The sequence below is a fragment of the Tenrec ecaudatus genome, chromosome 1 (genome assembly GCF_050624435.1).
Source record: "Tenrec ecaudatus isolate mTenEca1 chromosome 1, mTenEca1.hap1, whole genome shotgun sequence".
Classification (NCBI taxonomy): Eukaryota; Metazoa; Chordata; class Mammalia; order Afrosoricida; family Tenrecidae; genus Tenrec; species Tenrec ecaudatus.
This window is the reverse complement of record NC_134530.1, coordinates 261,889,330-261,911,759: the sequence shown is the minus strand read 5'-3', so window position 1 is coordinate 261,911,759 and position 22,430 is coordinate 261,889,330. Positions and strand designations below refer to the sequence as shown.

The 22,430-nt window shown below is 45.6% G+C and overlaps 1 protein-coding gene across 1 annotated transcript in view; it reads right to left on the bottom strand.

Moving 5' to 3' along the window:
* PGBD5 (piggyBac transposable element derived 5) overlaps window positions 1-22,430 on the bottom strand; it is a 125,923-nt gene that overhangs the window by 22,889 nt on the left and 80,604 nt on the right. Inside the window, exons 2-3 of the mRNA XM_075531974.1 lie at window positions 13,128-13,555; window positions 7,574-7,708 (exon numbers count right to left, since the gene is read on the bottom strand). Of these exons, the coding sequence (XP_075388089.1) occupies window positions 7,574-7,708; window positions 13,128-13,555 (563 nt within the window). The remainder of the gene's footprint in view (window positions 1-7,573; window positions 7,709-13,127; window positions 13,556-22,430) is intronic.

The following is a 22,430-nucleotide window of genomic DNA, read 5'->3' as shown; positions in this document are numbered from 1 at the left end:
TGCAAACTCGACAATTAAAAACGACAGAGACAAGCCCTGCAGAAGGGAGAGAAGCTGGTTTGCAGTTACAATATTTAAATGCCCCATTTTCAACAAAACCAAAGACAAGGCCAGCCTACCAAAGAATGGAAGAGGATGTCCTATTTAAAAGGAAAATATCTAAAGTAACACAAGCCATCCCTGTGTAAATCCAGATATTGGATTTACTAGACAAAGAATTTAAGACAATAGTATTAAACATACTCAAAGATCTAAAGCAAAGCATAGACAAATAACTAAAGGAAGTTAATAAACAATATCTGTATGAAACATAAATACCATTGAGTTAAAAGTTATAAAAAGGAACCAAGCAGAAATACTGGACCTGAAATGTATAACTGAAGTGAAAAATTTACTCGAAGAGTTTAATTAGGTGATATGAGCAGGCAGAAGAAAGAACTAGCAATCTTCAAGACAAGGCAATTGAAGTTACTGGGTCTGAGAAGCAAAAAGAATAAAGAAACGTGAATAGAGCCTAATGGACTTATGGGCACCATAAGGTAGACCAAAATATACATCATAAGCATCCCAGGAAACTTGAGAAAAGGACAGAATTTTTAAGAAATAATAGCTGAAGTTTTCCCCAAAATTGACAAAATAAGAATTACCTACATAGCAAAAAAACCCAGCCAACTCTAAAATAAAACCATAATGGTCTGTATGGAGCATTTTAGTGATTCAGTGTTGCTAAAATGGGAATATCACCAGTGGATGACTTTAACAAATAGAATTTTATTCTCGCACAATTCAGGAGATTAGAAGTCCAAATCTGGGGAGTCAGGTGGGGTAGGATGGGGTGGGAGGGTTCTCTCTGTCAGATCACAGTATAGAGGGAATATCCTTGTCTCTTTTTAGCGTCTGTGGACCTGGCACTCCTTGGAAATTTACTTGGGTCTTGGCCTAAGTCCCCTAGGTAGGAGGTTCTCAGTACCTACACCCGGGGTTCCAAGGATGTGCTCCACCTCCAGCTCTTCTTTCTCCTTGGTACTGAGGCCATTCCTTCTTGGTTCACTTCCTTCTCCTTTAATTTCTTGGAAGATAAACAATGGGACATGTCACAGCCGAGGGAAATCTTCCTTACATCTTGACCAGGTTTGTGACCTGAGTAAGGGCAATCATCCCCTCCCAATTCTGCTTCATTAACATAAGCCTAGAACCAAGCCTTGCTTCCGGGTACCCTGGTGGCTCACTGGGCCTCTAATCACAATGTTGGTGGCTCAAATCAATCAATTGCTCCATGGGAGGCAGATGGGGCCATCTGCTCTCAGAGAGATTCCGTCTTCAGCAGTCTGAACCTACTAGCTATTGTACAGAAGAAATATAAAGATTTTTCCTCCCATAAAGGTGTAGAGCAGCGGTTCTCAACATGTGGAACAATTCTACTCGATTCTATACGGTTTCTGTGAGCCAGAATTAGGTGGGTTTAACCTTGCTTCAGTAACTATAGCTAGAATTTAGGGTTTATAAAATCTACTGACATGTAGGATGGATAACCACATAACACTTCGAATCATGGCCTAGCCATGTTGACATATATTTTAAGGTGACACAGTTCCATCCATGTGATTTAGATACATTATAATGAAACTTCTAAAAACCAAAGAAAGATAAAGAGGAAAATAAATCATCACATCAAATAATCCACAATAAGTTTAGCCACTGATTTCTCTCCAAAAGTTATGGAAGCCCATAGCATGACACATTCAAATTCCTAAAAGGAAAGACTGTCAACCAAGAATTGTCTACGCAGCAGGAAACAGCAGAAACTGTTGTTCAAAATATGCGTGTGAACTCGAGACACTCCCAGATAAACAAAACTGAGGGAATTTGTTACCATACGCCCTACCTTACAAGAAATGCTAAAAGGTGAGCTTCAGGTTGAAATGAAAGGACCCCAGGCAGGACCTTAAGTAAAATGAAGACACACACAAAGATCTCTGGCAAAGGTTATTTCGTGGGTAAATTTTAAAAAGTTCAATTTTACTCCCTATTTTGTTGTTTGTAACTCTAAGGATGCCTGGTGGTTATGCTTTGGGCTCGTAACCACAAGGTTAGCAGTTTGAACCCACTAGCTACTCTACAGCAGAAAGACAAAGATCTCTCCTCCCATAAACGTGTAGAGCAGTGGTTCTCATCCTGTGGGTCGTGATGCCTTTGGGGGTTGAATAACCCTTTCACAGGGGCCGCCCAATTCATAACAGTAGCAAAATTACAGTTATGGAGTAGCAATGAGAATAATTTTATGGTTGGGGGGTCACTACAACATGAGAATCTGTATTAAAGGGTCACGGCATTAGCAATGTTGAGAACCACTGGTCTAGAGGCTCAGATACCCAAAGGTGCAGACAGATGTAACTTGTAACAACAAAAACATAAAAAGGGGGTTAGGAGTGGTATAGGAATAAGAGTTTTTCTATGTTATTGAAGTGACTAAGTTGGTGTCTATCAATTTAAACTAGATTATTACAAATGTAGGATATTAAATGTAAAAAATACACACAAAAGGAAAGTAGAAGGGAATGAAATCATTCACTACAAAAAGAATCAACTAGACAGAAAAGAGAAATATAAGAGAAATGATAGACAAGAAAGGTACATGACACGAAATAACAGGAAAAGGACAGGAGTTAATCCTTATTTTTTTAAAATTGCTCTAAATGTAAATGGATTATAATCTCCAGCTAAAAGACAATAGAAAAGTAAGCATGAGCCACCTATCTACTTATGCGAGACCTATTTTGGATTTCAAGACACAGACAGGTGAAAGGGGAAAGAATGGAAAAGTGATGCCCAAAGGAGAGCTGGGTGGCTATTTTAATATAAGACAAAAGAGGTTTACGTTAAAAACTATCCCAAGAGAAAAAGAAGGATGGTATGTAATGACCAACAGGTCAATTCATCAAGGAGACATAAGGATTATAAACTTACATGCATCTTATATTAGCAACCCCACAAGAATCTAATCCTGCCAGAATTGAAGGAAGAAATTAAAGAGCATAATACAAAAATGTTGGAGATGTCATCAACAGATGATAGTTCAGCTACACAAAAGATTCAGGGGAACAACACTGTAACCAGTCAGACTGCACAGCCATATTTAGAACACACCATCCAACAGAGGACGTCCATTCCTTTCCAATGGACACTGTAGCCCATACACTGAAACAAGTCGCAATAAAATTAAAAGATCGAATCATACGAAGTATATCTCTAATCACAATGGAATGAAGCTAGAAATCAATCACAGAAACTGGAAACTTCACAAACCTGTAGAATTAAATAGCACACTTATATAACCAATGGGTCAAAAGAAGGAATTCTAGAAGACAGAAATGGGAAGAAGAAGCCTGGGATCAGAGAGAGAAGTGGCATTGAAGTGCTAAGTTTGCTGCTGCTGAGAACATATATCCTTTGTGCACCCAGCCAGCTGCCGCTGAAAATTTGGGATAAACACTGCCCACACTCTGCACTGCACAAAGCTGATGGGAAAATCAAAGAGATAAGTAGGTGATAGTTTTCAAAATATATAGAATCGTCTACTCCTTCCCTCTAACATTGCTGGTCTTCACCACACTGCTGATTTTCAGAAGTGGTCAAACAGGATTCCCTGCGCAGCCCCCAAACAAAGCAAAACAACTCCCTGCCATCGGGTCAATTCTATAGGACAGAATAGAACTACTCCAGTGGGTTTCCAAGACTGTAACTTTTTTTTTTCTTTTAAAAATCACTTTATTGGGTGCTTGTACAACTCTTATCACATACATACATACATACATTGTGTCAAGCACATTTGTACATTTGCTGCCACCATCATTCTCAAAACACTTGCTTTCTACTTGAGCCCTTGGTATCAGCACCTCGTTTTCCCCTCCTTCCCCCCCCTCCCCTTCTCTCATGAACCCTTGATGATTTACAAATCATTATTTTGTCATGGCTTACACTGTCCGACATCTCCCTTCACCCACTTTTCGGCTGTCTGTCCCCCAGGGAGGTGGTTATATGTAGATCACTGTGATCGGTTTCCCCTTTCTCCCCGACCTTCTCCTTCCCCTCCTGTTTTTGCTACTCTCATTGTTGGTCCTGAGGGGTTTATCTGTGCTGGATTTCCTGTGTTTCCAGCTCTGTACCAGTGTGCATCCTCTGGTCTAGCAGGAATTTGAAGGTAGAATTGGGGTCATGATAGTGGGGGGAGGAAGCATTAAAGAACTAGAGGAAAGTTGTGTTTCACTGTTGCTATACTGCAGCCTGTTGCTATACTGCACCCTGTCTGGTTGCTATACTGCACCCTGTCTGTCTCGTCTTGTCCCTGTGACCCTTCTGTAAGGGGATATCCAGTTGCCTACAGATGGCTTTGAGTCTCCACTCCCCACTCCCCCTTCATTCACAATGATATGACTTTGTTCTTTGATGCCTGATACCTGATCCTATTGATACTTTGTGATCCCACAGGCTGGTGTGCTTCTTCCATGTGGGCTTTGTTGCTTCTCAGCTAAATAGCTGCTTGTTGATCTTCAAGCCTGTAAGACCCCGAGTGCTATATCTTTTGATAGCCGGGCACCATCAGCTTTTTTCACCACATTTGCTTATGTACCTGCTTTGTCTTCAGTGATTGTGTCGGGAAGGTAAGCATCATGGAATGCCAGGTTAATACAACAAAGTGTTCTTGCATTGAGGGAGTACTTCAGTAGAGGCCCAATGTGCATCTGCAATGTCCATATGTACATGCCTGTAGTAGACCTCTATATGTGCCTTTGCCTCCTATTTCTTTCCTCTATTTCCTTTACTTTGGTCTTGTCCCACTATCATGCTCAGCCTTCATTTGGGTTTCAGTAATTCCTCTCTGTTACATTGTCCTTGATTAAGCCCCACCAGGACTGCCCCACCAGGACGCCTACACCTTCCTCACCATCGATTTTGGATAGCTTGCTGTTTCCCTTGTCCCTGGGTTTGTTAACACCTACTTTCTTTCCCCCCACCTTCTCCTCTCCCATGTCCCCCAGGGATCCGTCAGTTCATCGTTTTCTCCAGATTGTTTATACAGCCTTTCTTATCTAGATAGACCTTCAGAGATAATAATATGCACAAAAAACAAGACAGAGCAAAACAAATCAACAAAAGAAAACAAAACAACAACCAAAAATAACGACAAAAATTAACAAGAAAAGCCTATAAATAGTTCAAGTTCTATTTGTTGACTTTTATGAGTGTTTTCTAGTCAAGTCTGATGGGGTGCCATGCCCTGGCTCCAAAGTCTATTTTTGGTATTCCCTCCGGACTTCCTTGCTCTACTCCCCTTGCTGTTTTGCTGCCCACCCTTAGTGTTTTGCCTCGGTATGGTGGGATCAGATCGGGCACAATTGCTACACTGTGTTTCCAGTGTAAGACTAACTTTTTTACAGGAGTAGAAGCCTCATTTTTCTCCCAAAGAGCAGCTAGTGTTTTTGAACTGCTGACTTTAGCGTCCCAACAACTACTATGGCATCAGGGCTCCTCTCAAACCAGGACAAGGACTAGGAAAACACCAATATGAAGAGGACCACTCATAGAAAACGAACCTGAGGTTACATGGTTCACTATGAGGGTCACCCCGGCTCCTTACAGACCTCTTCTGCTGCCTGTCACCAAACAAACAAATTAATTGCCACCGAGTTGATTCTGACTCATAGTGACCCTATCGGACAGTGTAGAACTGTCCCTTTGAGTTTACAAGACTAATTCTTTGTGGCAGCAGAAAGCCTCATCTTTCTCCCTCAGAGCAGCTAGTGGGTTAGAACTTCTGACTGTGTGGTTGGTAGCCAACACAAACGTGCTCCCAGAGCCCCTGTACTGCCTATCAAAAGCACTTCTAGTAAGAACAAAGGTGAACTGTGAGGCTGAGCAATGCCCTGCTTCTGCCTTGTCGCAAGATTGTCTGTGACTGAAGTATAATTGCTCCCTCTCCACAGTGCCACAGTTGATGTGTGCTTTATAGGCACCTCTCGAAATGGTAGACAACCAGATGGATCTTGAATGGGAACTGCCAGCTTCTAAAAACAAACCCTCATGCTGTTGCAAAGCCTCTTAGAATCATAAAGTTTTCGAAATTAAAAGAAAGTTGGACTTACCAAGTCGAACTTCCTATTTTTGGAGAAGTTGGAAAGCACTTGTACCAAAATAGAGATTGGAGGCTTTGCCAGGTAGTAAAGCTGATTTCTATCTATTCACCAAGCTCACTGTAAAAACCAAGTGGTGCTGGATGCACACAGACTCCCACATGCACACATAATCAACACCAAGTAGGGTAATCTCCGAGATGGCATGACCATGCTCTTCAGAGTCCCTGTACCTATGACACTGCTTGACAGATAGCAGATACTTCATAAATATTTATTGAAAGTATAATTGAATGGTCCCTTGGGGGAGGGGGGTATTCAATAGAATGAATCTGCTGTTTTTTCTGGCCTGAAGGGAGTGTGGTTATCAGAGGGCACAGCAGAGGCAGGCAGGAACAGAAGCACCTCCTCTAGGAGGGAGTCTTGCTCTGGGATAGGTCTACTCTGGCTCAGGGACACTGGCAACCTCCTGATGTCTATAAGCAGACTGAGACCTAGGGCTGGACTGGAAATCCAATCTCACCCTAGCCTACAAGACCCAGATCCATAATAGGAGGCAGAGTGGCGTTTCTGGAGCAGACCGATTACCCTTGATGTGGCTCAAGAGCAGATTGAGTGAGAAGGTGTTCAGCTGAATCTCTTAGGAATACTGGTCTAAATCTCAGGATTTTATATCTCAGGAAAAGAATATAGCACAAAACCCAGGCTTGTGCTTGGGCCTTGGGGTGCAAGCTCAGGGGAGGCAGTAAGCATGGAGTGGCTGCCATGGCCAAGCCCTCCCCCTCCCAAATGCTAGCAGAAGAGCAGCCCAGCAGGAGACGTCACCAAGTCCCCATCCTCCTTCTCCTCATGCGTCCTCTGTACCTCACTCCTCCTGGGGAGCAGTGCTAGGTGGCAGTGCTCTACCTCTTCTAAAACGGACTTGAATGGGTGCTTGGAGCAGGGCAAAGGTGGTCAACACAGGCAATGCCACTCAAAGGCCACCTGCTCCTGACCGAGGCCCTGACTTAGTCAGTTGGCTGCTGGTAGGCTAATGGAAAAAGGCCTCCTCCGGACTTGGAGGTGGAGAGGAAACCTAGAAAGTGAGGCGCCTCTGGGACAGCCACCCGGTGGTGCTTTCAAAGAGGGTGAGCTCTCCACTACCCTCTAGTGCTTTGGGGCAGGCCTCCAGTTGACAGGCAACAAGCCCAGAAAGCCGACGTGGCCAGGATGGAGCTTTAGTTAGTGCTTATGGCATAAGAAAGAGCCTGCAAAGACAGTTGTCCGTCATGGTGTGGATCCCTCTGGGCCTGGAAGGATGGGGCACAGTATAGCCCCAACCTCAACTGAACACTGGGAGAACCCATTGCACAGTGAGAAGAGGAAAGGACAAGTCCGCCTGCTCTTCTGTGGGTCAGATCCTTGGCCCCCTTCTAGCCCTGTCCTGCCCCGCCCAGGCTTACCTGAATGATGAAGCCCGTGGAGGAGCACTGCCGGACCCAGAGGCTGAATTTCCTCTTTTTCCTCTTCCGTAGCTCCCTCTCTGTGCATGTGGCAATGAATACTGGGTCCTCGTCGATCAGGGGTTCATGTAGCACCTACCAGGAGGGTGGGAGAAAAATTGGAGGTATTCAAGAAATGCACCATGATCCCAAATTCAGTTTTTTGCTACAGCTGTGAGACCTTGGGTAAGTTAGGTCGCCTCACTGAGCCTGAGTTTCCTCATCTCGGAGAAGTCACGTTAATATCTATACTAGAATTGATACGTGAAGCACTTCCCATAGGTCCTGACATTGAGCCACTAATCAGGAAACGGTACCCAGCTAACACTGTCACTTGGTGCCACTGCGAAGGCACCCGTTCCATTTCAAAGAACTCCTCTCCCTCAATCGACAGTTCCAATGGTTACAATGTTTTTCCCTCCCTGACTCAGAATCCACCCAGTTTTAACCAACACTTGTTTATCGGATATCTGCTCCAATGCGAATCGAAGAGAAAAGCGCGTGTAGAATTTCTTCAGGCATTAAAGACAGTTCTCGTGTAGGTACAATCCCTCCTTCCTACGGAAACCCGTCCTTGGATCTCGTTGCGATGGCAAAGTCCTTTAGCTCTGCTCCGGGTCATCAAGGTCCATTCTCAACTATTTCAACTGACAAGGGCAGATGAGGTTTTCAACAAGAAGCCCATAAAATAAAATGAGGCGGCATAGCTTTGGGCTACCGGGTCCAAAGGAGTAGTCGAAATCTTGCTTCTTTAAACTAAGAAGTTGGGAGCCTTTGGGGACATTTTAGGAACTTGCCACACTTCACTCTCTAATTCTACTATCAATTTAATTATGAGCTGGCATGTGTGTTGATTGCTAACTGACATGAAGAGTGTCGACAATGATACCATTTCCAGGACTTGTCCTAAGCGCTAGCTCATGGCTTGGCAAATCCAGCCTAATCCAGCCTGCCATCTGCCTTTGTCAATAAGGTTTTATTGGACACAGCCATGTCCCTGCCTGTGACTGCTTTCATGTTAAAATGGCAAAACTGACACGTTGCAAGAGACCCATTAACAAGACCCATAGCACCCACAACGTCTAAAATATTTGCTAATTGGCTCGTTGCACAAAATGTTTGCCAAGCCCTCTCTAGATGAGTGCTTTTTAAACTTTAATGTATAAACGAATTCTGTGGGGGTCTTATTAAAACATAGATTCTAGCTGGGGACTTTGGAATAGGGCCTGATATTCTGCGGATCCACAGAGCTTCCAGGTGTTGCTGCTGCTCCAGGGGAGCCACAAAGCCCCAGAATATGCTCTAACAGGGCGACATGGAGGACAAAGCTTGCCCTCACTTGTGGATGGGGCAGTATTCATCCACTCTTCTATGAATGTTACCTTGAACTCCATTAAAAATAAAAGAGCACAATTATCTTTTTCAGTCCTACCTGTGCACACTTGATCCCCACAGAGAATTTGCCTGCATGGTGAAAGAACCCAGAGCCTTGGGCTGATGAAGGGAGCACTAAAGAAGCTGAGCTGGTGCAGTGCCTCCAGCCCCCTGGCTTCATGTACGCAAGAGCTCTCTGTAGTTATAAAACATTCAAAGCCCCATTCGGAATTGCGCCAACAAAATGCACAAGTCCCACACACAGTGGTGAAGAACAGAGCAGATGGAGATGAAATAAAATGGCATAAAGTCCTTTGCTGCTGGCCTGTTCCCTACCCAATTACCCCTGCCATCTGAGAGCCTTCTTTCTCGGAGGCCATATTAAACGAAATTGCCCTCTCTTACTGTCATCTTCAGAAAGAAAATCGAGGACCCAGGTCCCATTTGCATTTAACCTATAATTAGTGACAAATTTACATTTAATCATATGCCTCATCAGAGCAGAAGAGTCAGCAAGAATTTTTGACCCTCAATCCCCCCCCCTTTTATAATTATTAAGGGAATTATGAATGGGTCATTATGAAGCTGAGCACAGAGCAGGAGGCTCCCTGGAGCTCTGTAACCGATACCCACAAGAACAGCAACTTTCTTCTCTTTCGGTGGCACACTGAGCAGCATTTCTGCTAAGTGGCTCTGTTCCTCCAGTCCCCCCACTTCTGCCTATGATGAGCTTACTTTGGGTGGTGGCAGGTGGTCTGGGTGGTGAAAAGAGAGAGCATCCATTTATTTACTGCATATTCCTTTCCCTACAATATTTCTCTAATTGTTCTGTTCCCAATTTTAAAGAGATGTAGTGTTTCCACATTTTGTATTTGTGTGAACACTTATTGTTTTGGTTGCCATGGGATTCCAGGAACTCAGAAAACATTATCAAAGTTCTAGAATCATCACAAAGGTCATGTTTGCTGAAAAAAAACAACAACTCAGAGACTTCAGGGTAGAAAGTGTGTTGAGGATAGAGTTCAGAGAAGATAGTGTCAGGGGGCAGCACACCAGAGATTCCTGGAATCTGGAGGAACTTCATTCACATACATGATGAAGGAGGAAGGAAAGAGCTTTGTTCTGACCGTCCTCAGGAGGCAGGAACGAGGACCATGCAAAGTTGTTCTGTGACTTAGGGGTGGCCAACTGTAACTTCCAACTAAACTCAGATTCACTGTCTATCTCCTCTGCACTGCACTCTGGCCTGTGGCCAACCTCTCATAAACAGCATTGCCTGGGCTCCTCCGTCTACTACAGTGGTGCTCACCCTTCCTAATGCTGCGACCCTTTAATACATGGTGTGGTGGCCCCTCCCCTCAACCATAAAATTATTCTCATTGCTACTGCATAACTGTAATGTTGCTACTGTTATGAATCGGGTGACCCCTGTAAAAGGGTCATTCGACCCCCAAAGGAAGGGGTCACAACCCACAGGTTGAGAACTGCTGGTCTACTAGCTTATTGTTTATCTGGCCAAAGAGGGATATTAGGAAGAGACTGAGGAACAAAGAAGAGCAAGAGATGACAGAATCGAATGCTAGGCTGCTTGTGTGCCCAGGACTGTCTGGCCACTGAGCCCGCTCCCAATCTTTTCCCTAGCCTATGCCTGGTACTGCTGTGGGCAGATCCCCAGTCCCACCCAAGGAGGCCCCTCCCCTTATGGTTTCCCTTAGCCTCCAATCTTTCCTGCAAATGTTCTTCAATTGCCTCTTTGGAGCATACCACTGGTTTCCACCCGGAGTCTTGACTTAGACATGGGGACCTTGAATAGAAAAGACAGCCAAAGGAAGAGAACCTTACAGATGCAGTGACAAACGAGAATTACAAAGCACAGAGTAAAGGAAAACGTATTGTTGTTTTGTTAGTTGATGCGGATTCCTGGTGACCCCATGAGTGAGGAGCAGACCTGCTCTTGTGGCTCTGCTCATGGCTGTTCTCTCTCAGAAGCAGATCGCCAGGCCTTTCTTCTGAGGTGTCTCTGAGAGGTTCAAACCACCAACCTTTCAGTGAGTCCTCTAGTGTTTAATCGTTTGTGCCAAGGATTCACACGAGGGCATGGGAGCTAGAGACAAAAACAAATAAAAATAAAACAAAAACCCACACACATACACAAAGTAACAACAAGAATCAGGACAGAGAGCCCTACCACAAACCAAACTTTATCCAAAGCCTCCTCTCCCTCAACTTGCCAACCAGAAAATAAGAAGAAATGTAAGAACCCCCCCCCCAATTCCCAGTAGCCCCACCACTGCTCATGTGAGTTGCTCTCTTAGCCACTTGTCCCTGGCAGGGAGCTGAGGTCTGATCTTGTTGCCACGGTGTTCCAGAACCCGGCTGGCTCCCTCTCCTGTGGTCTTCAGGCTCAGGGGCTGGGAGAGGGGAGGGCACACTGGAGAGTTACCCACTCAGCCGCTCAGTATATTGTAACAGGCACAGCAGTCAGTTCTCGGAGCCACCCCGACTTGGGTCACAGATGATCTGCTACATTTCTAGCGGGCACAGAATTGACCTATAGGAGGCACCTGGCAAGTCTTATTGAAACAGTTGTGTGAATGACGATGAATGGCCTAAACTTGGAGCTGGAAGTAACCTTAGCAACCAGATCCCAGGCTATTAAATATCAATCAGCCACATAGCTGATCGATTGATTCTTGAGAGAGAGGAACAGAGACTCCAGTCTTTTCTAGCATCTCCTCTAATATTAGATTGCAAGGAAGGTCAAGAATGTTTGTTTTCCCTTGATGACTAGCTCAGATTTCCTCGATTTAGTTCACAATGCGCCCAGCCCTAAGCTTAGTGCTGTGGACACCAGGCCACAGGCAGGACTTGTGCTCCAAAGGACCGTGCCTCTCGGGAGAAGGCAGGTGATGCCTTTACATTGGGCCAGGAGACAATTCAGGAAACAAAGGGTCGACATCGGAAAGTGGCCTTGATACCGAGCCTTGGAGACTGGATAAATTTGTAAAAGCAAAGAGAAGAGGAAAAATGAATTGTATGGGTCAGAAAGAGCAGAGCAAGTACCCCCTGAAATTCAAGAAAGTCACAGGGCGAAGAGCAGGGAGAACAGTTCACAGAGAGCAGTAACGTTTGCGAGATCTGAGATTGGGAACCATCTTCCCCCACAAAAATCCTGTGGCTCCCAGCTGCACAGGAGAGAAGGCAGGATCCAGAGAGCCTGGGAAGCGATGTAGAAGAGACCATCAGAAAGGTGAGGTTCATTAGTCTTTCTCGCCCTAACAGGAACAGCACAGGAAAGGAGTAGATGGGTAGATATTGACAAATACACATAATTGTGAACTAAATTTTGGTTTCATTTCATATTGGGTTCACCCTGGTCAAGAAGTTTCTAGTTAAACATTTTGGGTTGTGCTTCCTGCAAAAGTTTTGGTTACAGAAATCTCTAGAAATGTAGCCCCTTCCAGTTTGCAGGGAGAAATTTAGAGGATGATTCTGAAACTCTCACCACAGCGAAATGCAATTGTCACAAGCTGACACCAGTAAAAGGCTTAGAACTGAGAGCAAACAGCCTTCTGGAGTGGGTGAAGGAAATAACAGGAGGCACTAAGGAGTCACAACAGGTAGGTTCTGGGTCTTCTGAACTTGACTCAGGGTTCTGCCAGGTCGACCCATATCACATATGTAATTATCTGAAGAATGATCGGAATTACAGACTCAATTCCTTTTGCTACTTGGAAGGTTTCTAAACCACTTTTCACTACCCACAGGAGAACATACATGCTTGGAGATTTTGGCAAGGAAATTAATATTAGCCAGAGCAAAATATAATATGGAGAGAAAATATAAGTAAAGGGAAAAGGAGGATGAGGAAAACGGAAGCAGGCAGTTGCATCTAAGAGTCAAATACTGAATTTTTACTTATCTGTCATTTGGCATATGGATATTACCATTTCTCTCCCATCTAACACATGGGTTAATGAAATGGAAAACAGCAGAGATCCCCTAGAAGCCCCCTTGTCTTCACTCATGATCCACTCACCCTGTCCTCCTGCAGCCAACTCCAGTCAGCGGGAGGAGCACAGGGATCCTGAATGGCTACTCCCGAATGTCCTGGCTGACCCACAGAGAGGAAGCGGCTCACCTGGGTTTGGGAAGGCCTGAAGGCAGAGTCAAAACCATTCTGCAGGGAGTCAAGGAAGGGCTGGACCTTGTAGAGGCCATGTGTGGTCTGGCTGGAGCGGAAGGCCACGACATGGAAGTACTTAAGGATCTTCTCGAAGCGAGCCTGGCTCATGACCAGGGCGATGCTCCTGTTGCTGTAGAAGCCGCTGCTCCAGATGCTGAGCACAGATTCGCAGTGGTAGATGCTGGTGGAGATCATGTAGCCCAGGAAAGCCTTCATCTCTGCCAGGTTCACCTCCACCCAGGCCCCATCACTCCCAAACCGCTCCTGGTACTTCTTGGCATACATGTTTGTCTGCACCACCATGTTCTTGAGGACGTTGTCGGGAACAAAGAGCTGGAAGAAGTCCATGGCGCTGGAGCTGGGGGGCATCTTTCGAGTTGGACCTAGAACCCAAAGACAGGGCGAGGGCTTGTGACTACAATCATCACGGCTCCCTGGTTGACACAAGAATACAGTCATCTCTGGGCTTTCATTCGTGCTGTCCCTTTAGTGGAACGCCAGAGCCCACTGCTCCTCCAGAATAACTCGCACACTCTTCCCAAGCCACTGGCCCTCTTCGCTCGCTCCTCTACACCCCTCCCATAGGAGCAGATAGTTCCCGTAGCCGCCACCATCCAGGGGAAGCCCCTCCACACCGCACAGACTGCATCAGGCACCCTTCCTGCAGCCTCTGTTTCCCAGGAATTCAGAATTCAATTCCTCACAGGTCTAGACAATTAAATACACATTGATCCAAATAGAATGGACTAATGAGGACAGAGGAGGAAAGGTAATAAAATCTATTTAACTTTTACCATAGCAACTTGTTTGGATTCTTGTAAATTAAACCAACTTGAGCCCTGAATATTTTCATTCACCTGAGAGTCATTTTTATTAGGCATTGAGCTAACTTTAAATTTATCAGTGAAAATTTCTGAAGGTGCTTATTTAGAGCATTTAAAAAATGTAATAAAAACCTCACACTTTTTTTTTTACTAATGCTGAGCTAAGTCTTTGAAATATATCTAAATATGAATAAAACCAAAATCCTAAACCAAATCCACCGCTATTGGGTCAATTCCAACTCATATATAGACTCTACAGGCCAGAGGAGAACTGCCCCCATAAGGCTTCCAAGAGCGCTAATCTTTATAGACGCAGACCGCCACCTTTCTCCTGCAGAGTGGCTGCTGAGTTCCAGCTGTCACCCTTCTGGCTGGTAGTTGAGACAGTGACATGAGCAACGATTGACTCTTAGAGCTGACAAAAGAACTGAAGTATGCTTGCCACCTGAGACCAGGATTTATCCCTGATCTGCATGTATGCCAAGTCCTGTTGCATTTATTCCTGTAATAGAGGGGAGAGGACATCGCCAACACATGCAAAGATTGGTTTTAAAAATAGGCATTAGAGTAGATACCAAAATCTATACACCTAAACTCCTCTCGCTGTCATACTTCATACGCAGTAGATACTTTGTTCTTATCCTACTGCCTGGAGGTATTTAGAAAAGTTGAAGCTAGTGTCTGACTACCCAGTAAGCAAAGCAGGCATGGGTTTACTTGTAGGCTAATCTGTATTGAACAATTTTACCTCTTTCACATAAAAATTCTGCTACTAGGTACGATGTAGCTGTCTCTCTCGCAACCCATCAGCACCTTCATGCAGAATTAAAGCCTCTTCAAATGTATAATCCCTTCCCAGGGACCGAGGACCCAGTAAGCAAGGTTAGCCCAAGTTTACTTGTGATGACTTTCTATCGTTCACTACAAATTAGTAAATAAATGTGCTTCTGAACGAAAGCTTTGGTATTCATGAAGCCTTTATTAAAATGAAAACTTCAGGGTCAAAGCTAATGGCTTTCTCAATTGACACCAGAGCTTTTAACTGGTTCATTCTGGTTCAAACCTCTGCTGAGAATTTTCCTTTCCATCCAGGACATGTGGAATCAGAATCTTCATTCTAACAAGATCCTTGTACGATTTCTATGTATGAATCGCATATGCACAAATCACCTGTAGACCTTGTTAAAGCATTGATTCTGATTCAGTAGATCTGGGATGGAAAAGCAAATTCTCAGCAGGGGATGGGTGCAGACTGGAATGACTGGTTGTAAGCCCTGGTGGGCACTTTAATTCTACATCTTGGCAGAGCGACAGCATGTAGGTGAAAGAGGACAAAACAAAGGCTGGAAATGCGGCACAGAGCTGGCAGAAAGAGCTGCGGGATGGCCAACTGCCTGGCCTGGCTTGAATCTGCCAATTTCTAGCCAGCATCTCAAATAGGACTCTTGCCTCATTCATGCAGATAGGTTTCCTTCCTGCAAATGATCACACCGATCTGATGCGCATGAGTCAGGTAAGAACGTTCATCTCTATCACCATTAACCTAGAAAGTCTGTCCGTAGAGAACCTATCTTTCTAACTCCCTTGCTGCCATCACGTCAATGCTAGCCCTGGCGATCCCCTGTGGGTTTCGGAGACTATAACTGTTTAAAGCAGTGGAGAGCCCCGTCTTTCTCTAAGGAAGATTCAAAAGAGTCAGGATTTGTGGGAAGTCTGGCAACCTTTCTTGCTCCCCATATTCTGATTTGAGGGGTTTCAATTGGTGAGGCATCTTTCATGTTATTAGCATTTTATGGGGTCTTCTCCAGGATCAAGCTCCTTACCAGATGACAGGGCATCACAGGGTGATGGTGGAAAAGATACTGCTCTTGCAGTTGTGAATGTGATTTATTATGTTCTGTGCCTCCTAATAACTTTGGGTCTTGATCCTTCATTACGGATTTTTTGTTTGCTTGGGTGTATTTGTGGGTGAAGATCAAAAATGGACACAGGGTCACCTTTAACAGGAAGTTAATCTAGAAACACCTAAATGTAACGAAACTGAAACTCACTGCCATTGAGTTGATTTCAACTCAAAGCAACTGTGCTAGTTAAGGTTGATTGTGCCAACCTGGCTGATAAACACATGGGGGATTAATTGATGGCAGTTTAATTGAAGGGCGGAGAGAAAAATGGCTTGGCGAACCTCACCCTTCTGTTGCTTTGGTTTCTTGTTCTCTGACAGTTGGACTAGTGTGACTGCCGTAGCTGGCAAGGCTCATTTCCTGCAAGACATCCTTGAGGAGAAGCCACATGGACTTACCCTGATGCAGCCCTGGGTGCTGGAGAAGCCACATGGAGACCCCTGCCAGAGCTGGGATGCTTACACTACCACTGGATTCAAACACTTTCTACCCACTGGCCTGTGACCCTCCTGCATTCGGTGTCATTGTGTTTTTTGAAAGTTTGAGGAGGACTTTGTAGATCAGTGTTGGACATATGGGCTAACGTTGGACATATGGGCTTGGACTGGACTGGGTTGGGATGCTTTCTGAATGCACACTTACCTTTTATATAAAACTCTCTCTTACATACATGTAAGTTTCTGTGGATTTATTTCTCTAGTCTACCCAGACTAACACAGTAACCACTGAGGACAGAATAGACCTACCACTTTGGGTTTCTAAGGCTCTAAATCTTTACTTGAACAGGTAGCCTTGTCTTTCTTCTTCAGAGCAGCTGGTGGATTTGAACTGATGATCTTGAAGTTAGCAGCAGCCAAATGTGTACCCCACTAAAGCTCCTTATAGTATCAACAAAACAGCCTTCTAACTAGGCTCACAGGTCAAGCTAACCTAGTAATTTGGTTTGCCTGTGAATGCTGCACTGCAGTGTAGCCTGCTTTTTCTACCATAGACACCATCAGCTTTCAGTTACTGGGTGCACAGGATTAGAAATGCAGCTGTCTCGTGTGTTGGGAACAATTCTCCTAGATGCTGCCTACAAGACCCATGTACTTATCTCTCATACAGTTATGACACACTTAGAAAACATAAGTCACAGCATTTTGTTTGTGTGGGCTTCTTTACAATGACTGCCTTTTCCTTTCCTGTCTTCCTGTTCCCAGCCCACCTCTTTGCCGGATACCACTTTGTTCATACATCCTGAGGCTGCCTATGTTCAGAACAGCATCCAAGGGATAAACACAGGAGTTAGGCCAGCTTGGGCTCAAATTTGGGCACTGGCACTTGATAGGTGTCCCAGGACAATTTGTCCTCTCACTTCTAAAGTACCCCATAGAGATGTGGTACTCCCTTGTAGAAAAGGGTGCTTTTACCTTGTGTTCATCCCTGGTGTAGTTCTTGGCATATTGTCAGTAATAAATAGATGCTAGTGTCGGGGGTCTTAAAGATTTGTAGGTAAATAAGCAACGATCTAGCTCAGAAGCACCAAAGCCCACATGGAAGGAGCACACCAACCTGTGTGACCATGAGGTGTAGAAGGGATCAGGTATTAGGCGTCAAAGAACAAAAAATCATATCATTTTAAATAAGGGTGAGTGCAGAGTGGAGGCCCAAGGCCCATCTGTAGACAACTGGACACTCCCTTACTGAAGGGTCGTGGGGAGGACATGAGTCAGTCAGGTTGTAGGGTAGCAATGATAAAACATACAACTTGCCTCTACTTCTAAAATGCTTCCTCCCCCCACTCTTATCCCAGTTCTACCTCACAAATATGGCTAGATCAGAGGATATACACTGGTACAGATAGCAACTGGAAACATAGGGAATCCAGGGCAGATGACCCCTTCAGGACCAGTGGTGAGGGTGGTGATGCCGGGAGGTTGGAGGAAAGGTGGGGTCGAAAGGGGGAACCAATTACAAGGATCCACATATAACTTCCTCCCTGGGGGATGGACAACAGAAAAGTAGGTGAGGGGAGATGTTGGACAGTGTAAGATATGACAAAATAATAATTTATAAATTATTAAGGGTTCATGAGGGAGGGGGAGTGGGGAGGGAGGAGAAAAATGAGGAGCTGATATGAAGGGCTCAAGTAGAAGACAAATGTTTTGAGAATGATGATGGCAACAAATGTACCAATGTGCTTGACACAATGGATGGATGTATGGATTGTGATAAGAAATGTATGAGCCCCCAATAAAATGATTTAAAAACACAAAACAAAAATAGATGCTAGTGTCCTCTCCCCACACTACACTCCTCAAAATTAGGCACCACGGGAAACTACAGAATGCCCCATAGAGGCTTCCTTCCCAAACGAACCTGTTTGAGGTAATTGCGCATGAAGATCAAGAATGGGCAGAGCCTGAACAAATCTGTTGGAAACAAAACAACTCCTTTTGGGATTCTGTCCTTAATTTCTCTTAAACAATAAAATCCATGCGGTCAAGGGGGTCGTGTCTTCATTTCCCTGAAGAACAAGTATTTATTAAACTTCTCCAATTATTTGCACTTTGGGTCCACCTGGCTCTTTCCATAGACCCACAGGCTGCCTATTAATTCTGACTGTCCCAGACAAAAATGCTCTCTTGCCTGTGCTGGCCCTCCTTGCCAGGCATGCTGTCCTCTCCAGGCCTTCGCTTTGTAAGAACCCTGTTCTAAAAACAGAATAATCTAAGTTTAGGATAAAATAACATTGCCACTAGACTGGGCCGTTAGAAATCCGTTTGCATTACAAAGCTTCCATTGCACATTGGGAAATACAGATACCTGGCTGAGCTTGTTCTATTATAAGCCATCTGAAGTGTGTGGTAATCTGAGCTCAATTTTATTGTTGCTAGGTGCTGGCCAGTCAGGGTAGAAGGAAACACTGCCCAGTTCTTTGCCTTCCTCCCACTTGTTGCTGTGTTTGAGCCCATTGGTGCAGCCACTGTGGCAATCCTGGATGGCTGAGTTAAAAGGAGACTCAGAATCTGTGACTGTACTGCCCCTGTACAAACCCAGAGGAGAAGAGATGTTCCTAAGGAACATCAGGAAAAGTATTCAGCCAACAAGCCCTTACCAAGCACCCGTTGTGCAAAATGGATCCACCCTGTGCTGTGGAACAAGCCTGCCAGCTCAGGTATAGGGACAGAGCACATATTAGCAGGTGATGCCTCTTTGGTTTCTCAGCCATGTGTGTTGGGTGGTATGGTTAAGGTTGCAGGAGCCATGGACTTGGGATTCTTTCAGTAAGCCAGAGCCTGGTCAAGAACGTGAGTTCTGGAGCTGTATCTGAGGTTCAGTGCAGCTCTACCACGTAATGAGCTAGTTCATGTTTCTGTGGCTCAGTTGACTTGTTGTTAGTGTACGGATTAACGTTGATGGAGCTCTCCCAGGGTTGATATCAAGTAATAAGTATCTTTATAAAGCATACAACGCATATGCCTACATAGTATGTGCTATGTATGTTAAATGGAATCAATATAATGATTGATAGTTATTAATAACTATCCCCTCCCCATAGCAAGACTCTGCAGTTAAACTCTAGAGTGTGGTCCTGAGAAGGAACTACTTCTAGAAAGAAAGGGGTAGCAGGGTCTGGAAGGTCAACATCACTATGAACTGGAACATCGGACTTATCTGCTGCTTCCGAGGAGGAAGCTGCTACCAGCCACCCTCCACACACACCCCAACTGCAGGCAGAGCCAGCTGCGTGCCCAGGGAGTGCCGAGGGCCTGGGGGGAGGTGGGGGGGTCAGACGAGGGGTGAGCAGGAGATGCGTGGCCATGTCTCACAGGGTGGTTTCCCATGGCTTACTGTCCCATGACAGTCAGGTCAGCACACAGCCTTACGTGTACAGCCTCCAACAGATGTTCCACTCCCTAGATGGGGATCTGGTGTCTACTCTTTCTGTGACCTTTACCTTCATTTATGGTCCTAGAAAGACCCAGACCATTTTCCTCTTCCTTTTTAAAATAAATCATTTTATCGGGGGCTTATACAGCTCTTACACAATCCATCCATCCATCCATCCATGTGTCAAGCACCTTTGTGCATATGTTGCCATCATTTTTCAAACTCTTTCTACTTGAGCCCTTGGTATCAGCTCATCCCCCCATCCCCCCACCCCCTTCCCACTTTCCTCTTTTTTCCCATCTGGTCTCATCAAAGACTGTTCTCTCATTTTCCAAGGCCTGTAAGAGGTCGAGTGGCCAGTGACACTTCCCTTTTTAAAATTCTTCTAATTTTTAAAATGTTTCTAATAGCGTTTTTATAATGGTTGACCGGCTTGCACAGATTGTGACGCACGGCCAGTGCACATAAACCTATCACTAGGTAGCTAGCCTCATGTGTAGGTGGGAGCACAGGGCTGATATGGGGCCTTAGGAATATGAGACCTGGGCAAAGTAGCCTTCTCAGACCTCGTCACCCTCATTTCCAACCAGTGCATGTGAGTGTGAGAGCACACACACACACACACACACACACACAATATGAGGCCTGGGCAAAGTAGCCTTCTCAGACCTCGTCACCCTCATTTACAACCAGTGCATGTGAGTGTGAGAGCGCGCGCGCGCACACACACACACACAATATGAGGCCTGGGCAAAGTAGCCTTCTCAGACCTCGTCACCCTCATTTCCAACCAGTGCATGTGAGTATGAGAGCGCACACACACACAGTGTGTGTCATTTCAGCAGCTCAGGCTATCTGGAAGGGCCAGAGCCCCAGGCCCAAACCTGGTTATGACCTTGTTCCCTCTCCCTCACCCTTCTCTAATGAACACGCCAACATTCAAGACCTCCACTGGGAATGAACTACAAAGGCTCTGTTGACAATGTTCCAATCCAGAAGAGTCGTCCTTCCTTCACTCCGTTCCATTTTCCTCTTCACTCCCTCACTCACTGAACAAAAATACCTGCTGAACGCTTGCCGTAGGCCTAGCACAATTCTAGGCCCAGAGGGTACCGCAGACAACAGTCTGTCCTCATGGGACTCACATGGAACCCGTCTCTCACCAAGGGGTCATCAGAAATAACAGAAGTCCTGCAGTGGCCTCTGTACACAGCAAAGATTTCATGTCTGCACTCCGGAGCGCCACGGGCCCCATCACTTTTGGGGTGTGGTCATTCTGCCACAAGAGAGCACCTTTCTTTCTACAAATATATTTCAGTCAAGAAAAGAAAAGCCCCAAATCTACACATACTTGTGGTCAGCTTTCAGTTTGATTTTTCCATCTCACCCAAACGTCTGTCTCCTTCCTTCATCGACCTTATAGCTGTTCTTATTTTCGGCATTTCAAAGCTTACGTAGGAGCTTTGGAAACCAGGAAGCTCAGGAGGCACCATCACTGACACCCCTCACCTCTCCACCTGCTGGGGGCCTGGGGCAGTGGAGGAAAGGGTTCTAGTCTAGCAGTGGGACCTGGAACAATCTTCACCAGGAAGAATTCTCCTCTCTCCTCTCTGCAGTCAGGGTCCTAAGACTTTGCGTGGCTGTCGTGAGAATGATATTGGGCCAGTTAAATGCTGACCGCGCAGCTTGGTACAAAGAAGTGTCTTGTAAGGCAACATTGGGCTTCTCTGTTCCATCAGTTATGCATTTGGAAGCCACGTCTGAAACCTAGGATGACCATGCATGCCTTCAGGGGCACAGACTCCTTGAGTCTCCCCTTGACTACTCCTTGAGTAGTCCTTGGAGGCAGGAGTGACGTGAGCCAGAAGGCCCTGTGGCATGGTAGGTGACCAAGGCAAACAGGGTATTGAGAACAACAGCGACATCTGTTGAAGGTAAATCGGGAAAGGTGGGTCTGGGGAAGAAGTCTGCAGAACAGGCAGCCTTGTAGGTAGGTGGAAAGCTGAAACTGACTGACTTTGTCGGGGAAGAAGAAAGGCTGTAGGTGTGGTGTGAGCAACAAGAGAGGAAGGTGACACCTGCACAAAGGTGACACCTGCACAGACTGGAGCCAGAGAAAGCTGTGAACTTGGGGAGGAAAAGAGCAAACTACGTGGGTGGCCTGATTAAGTGGGCTAGCCTCAGGCAGCCAGTGTCCTGGATGGCCCTGGGAGCCTGCACCACCACATGCCATCCTCACTGGGCCCTAGAGCCCTGCGGGTGGCCTGTCTGTGCTGAAGCAGGGCCCTAAAAGCACAGCCGTGTGACAAAGCAGGCATAGGACCTACATTCAATGTCAGCCAAGAGGGCTGCGCGGGCCCAGAGCTCAGGGGGCCTGTTGGTGAGGGGGCATTTTCAGAGACCATCGACAAGCGCCTGTTCAGCAGCCAGCTCTGATACAAATCTTCCTTCTAGTCCTCACACAAAGCTGTGAGCCTGGGGCTTCGGCTGCCTTCACTTTCCCAGCAAGATTGGGGGATTAGGGGGGAGGCGGGGGCTGTTTGACACCCTCTCCAGGTCCTTAACTCACTGGCAGCAACTGGTTTAGATCACTAATGTGAGGGTCTTATCTAACAATTGGCATTCCCCTATTGTTCATTTAGTCTTGGATGATA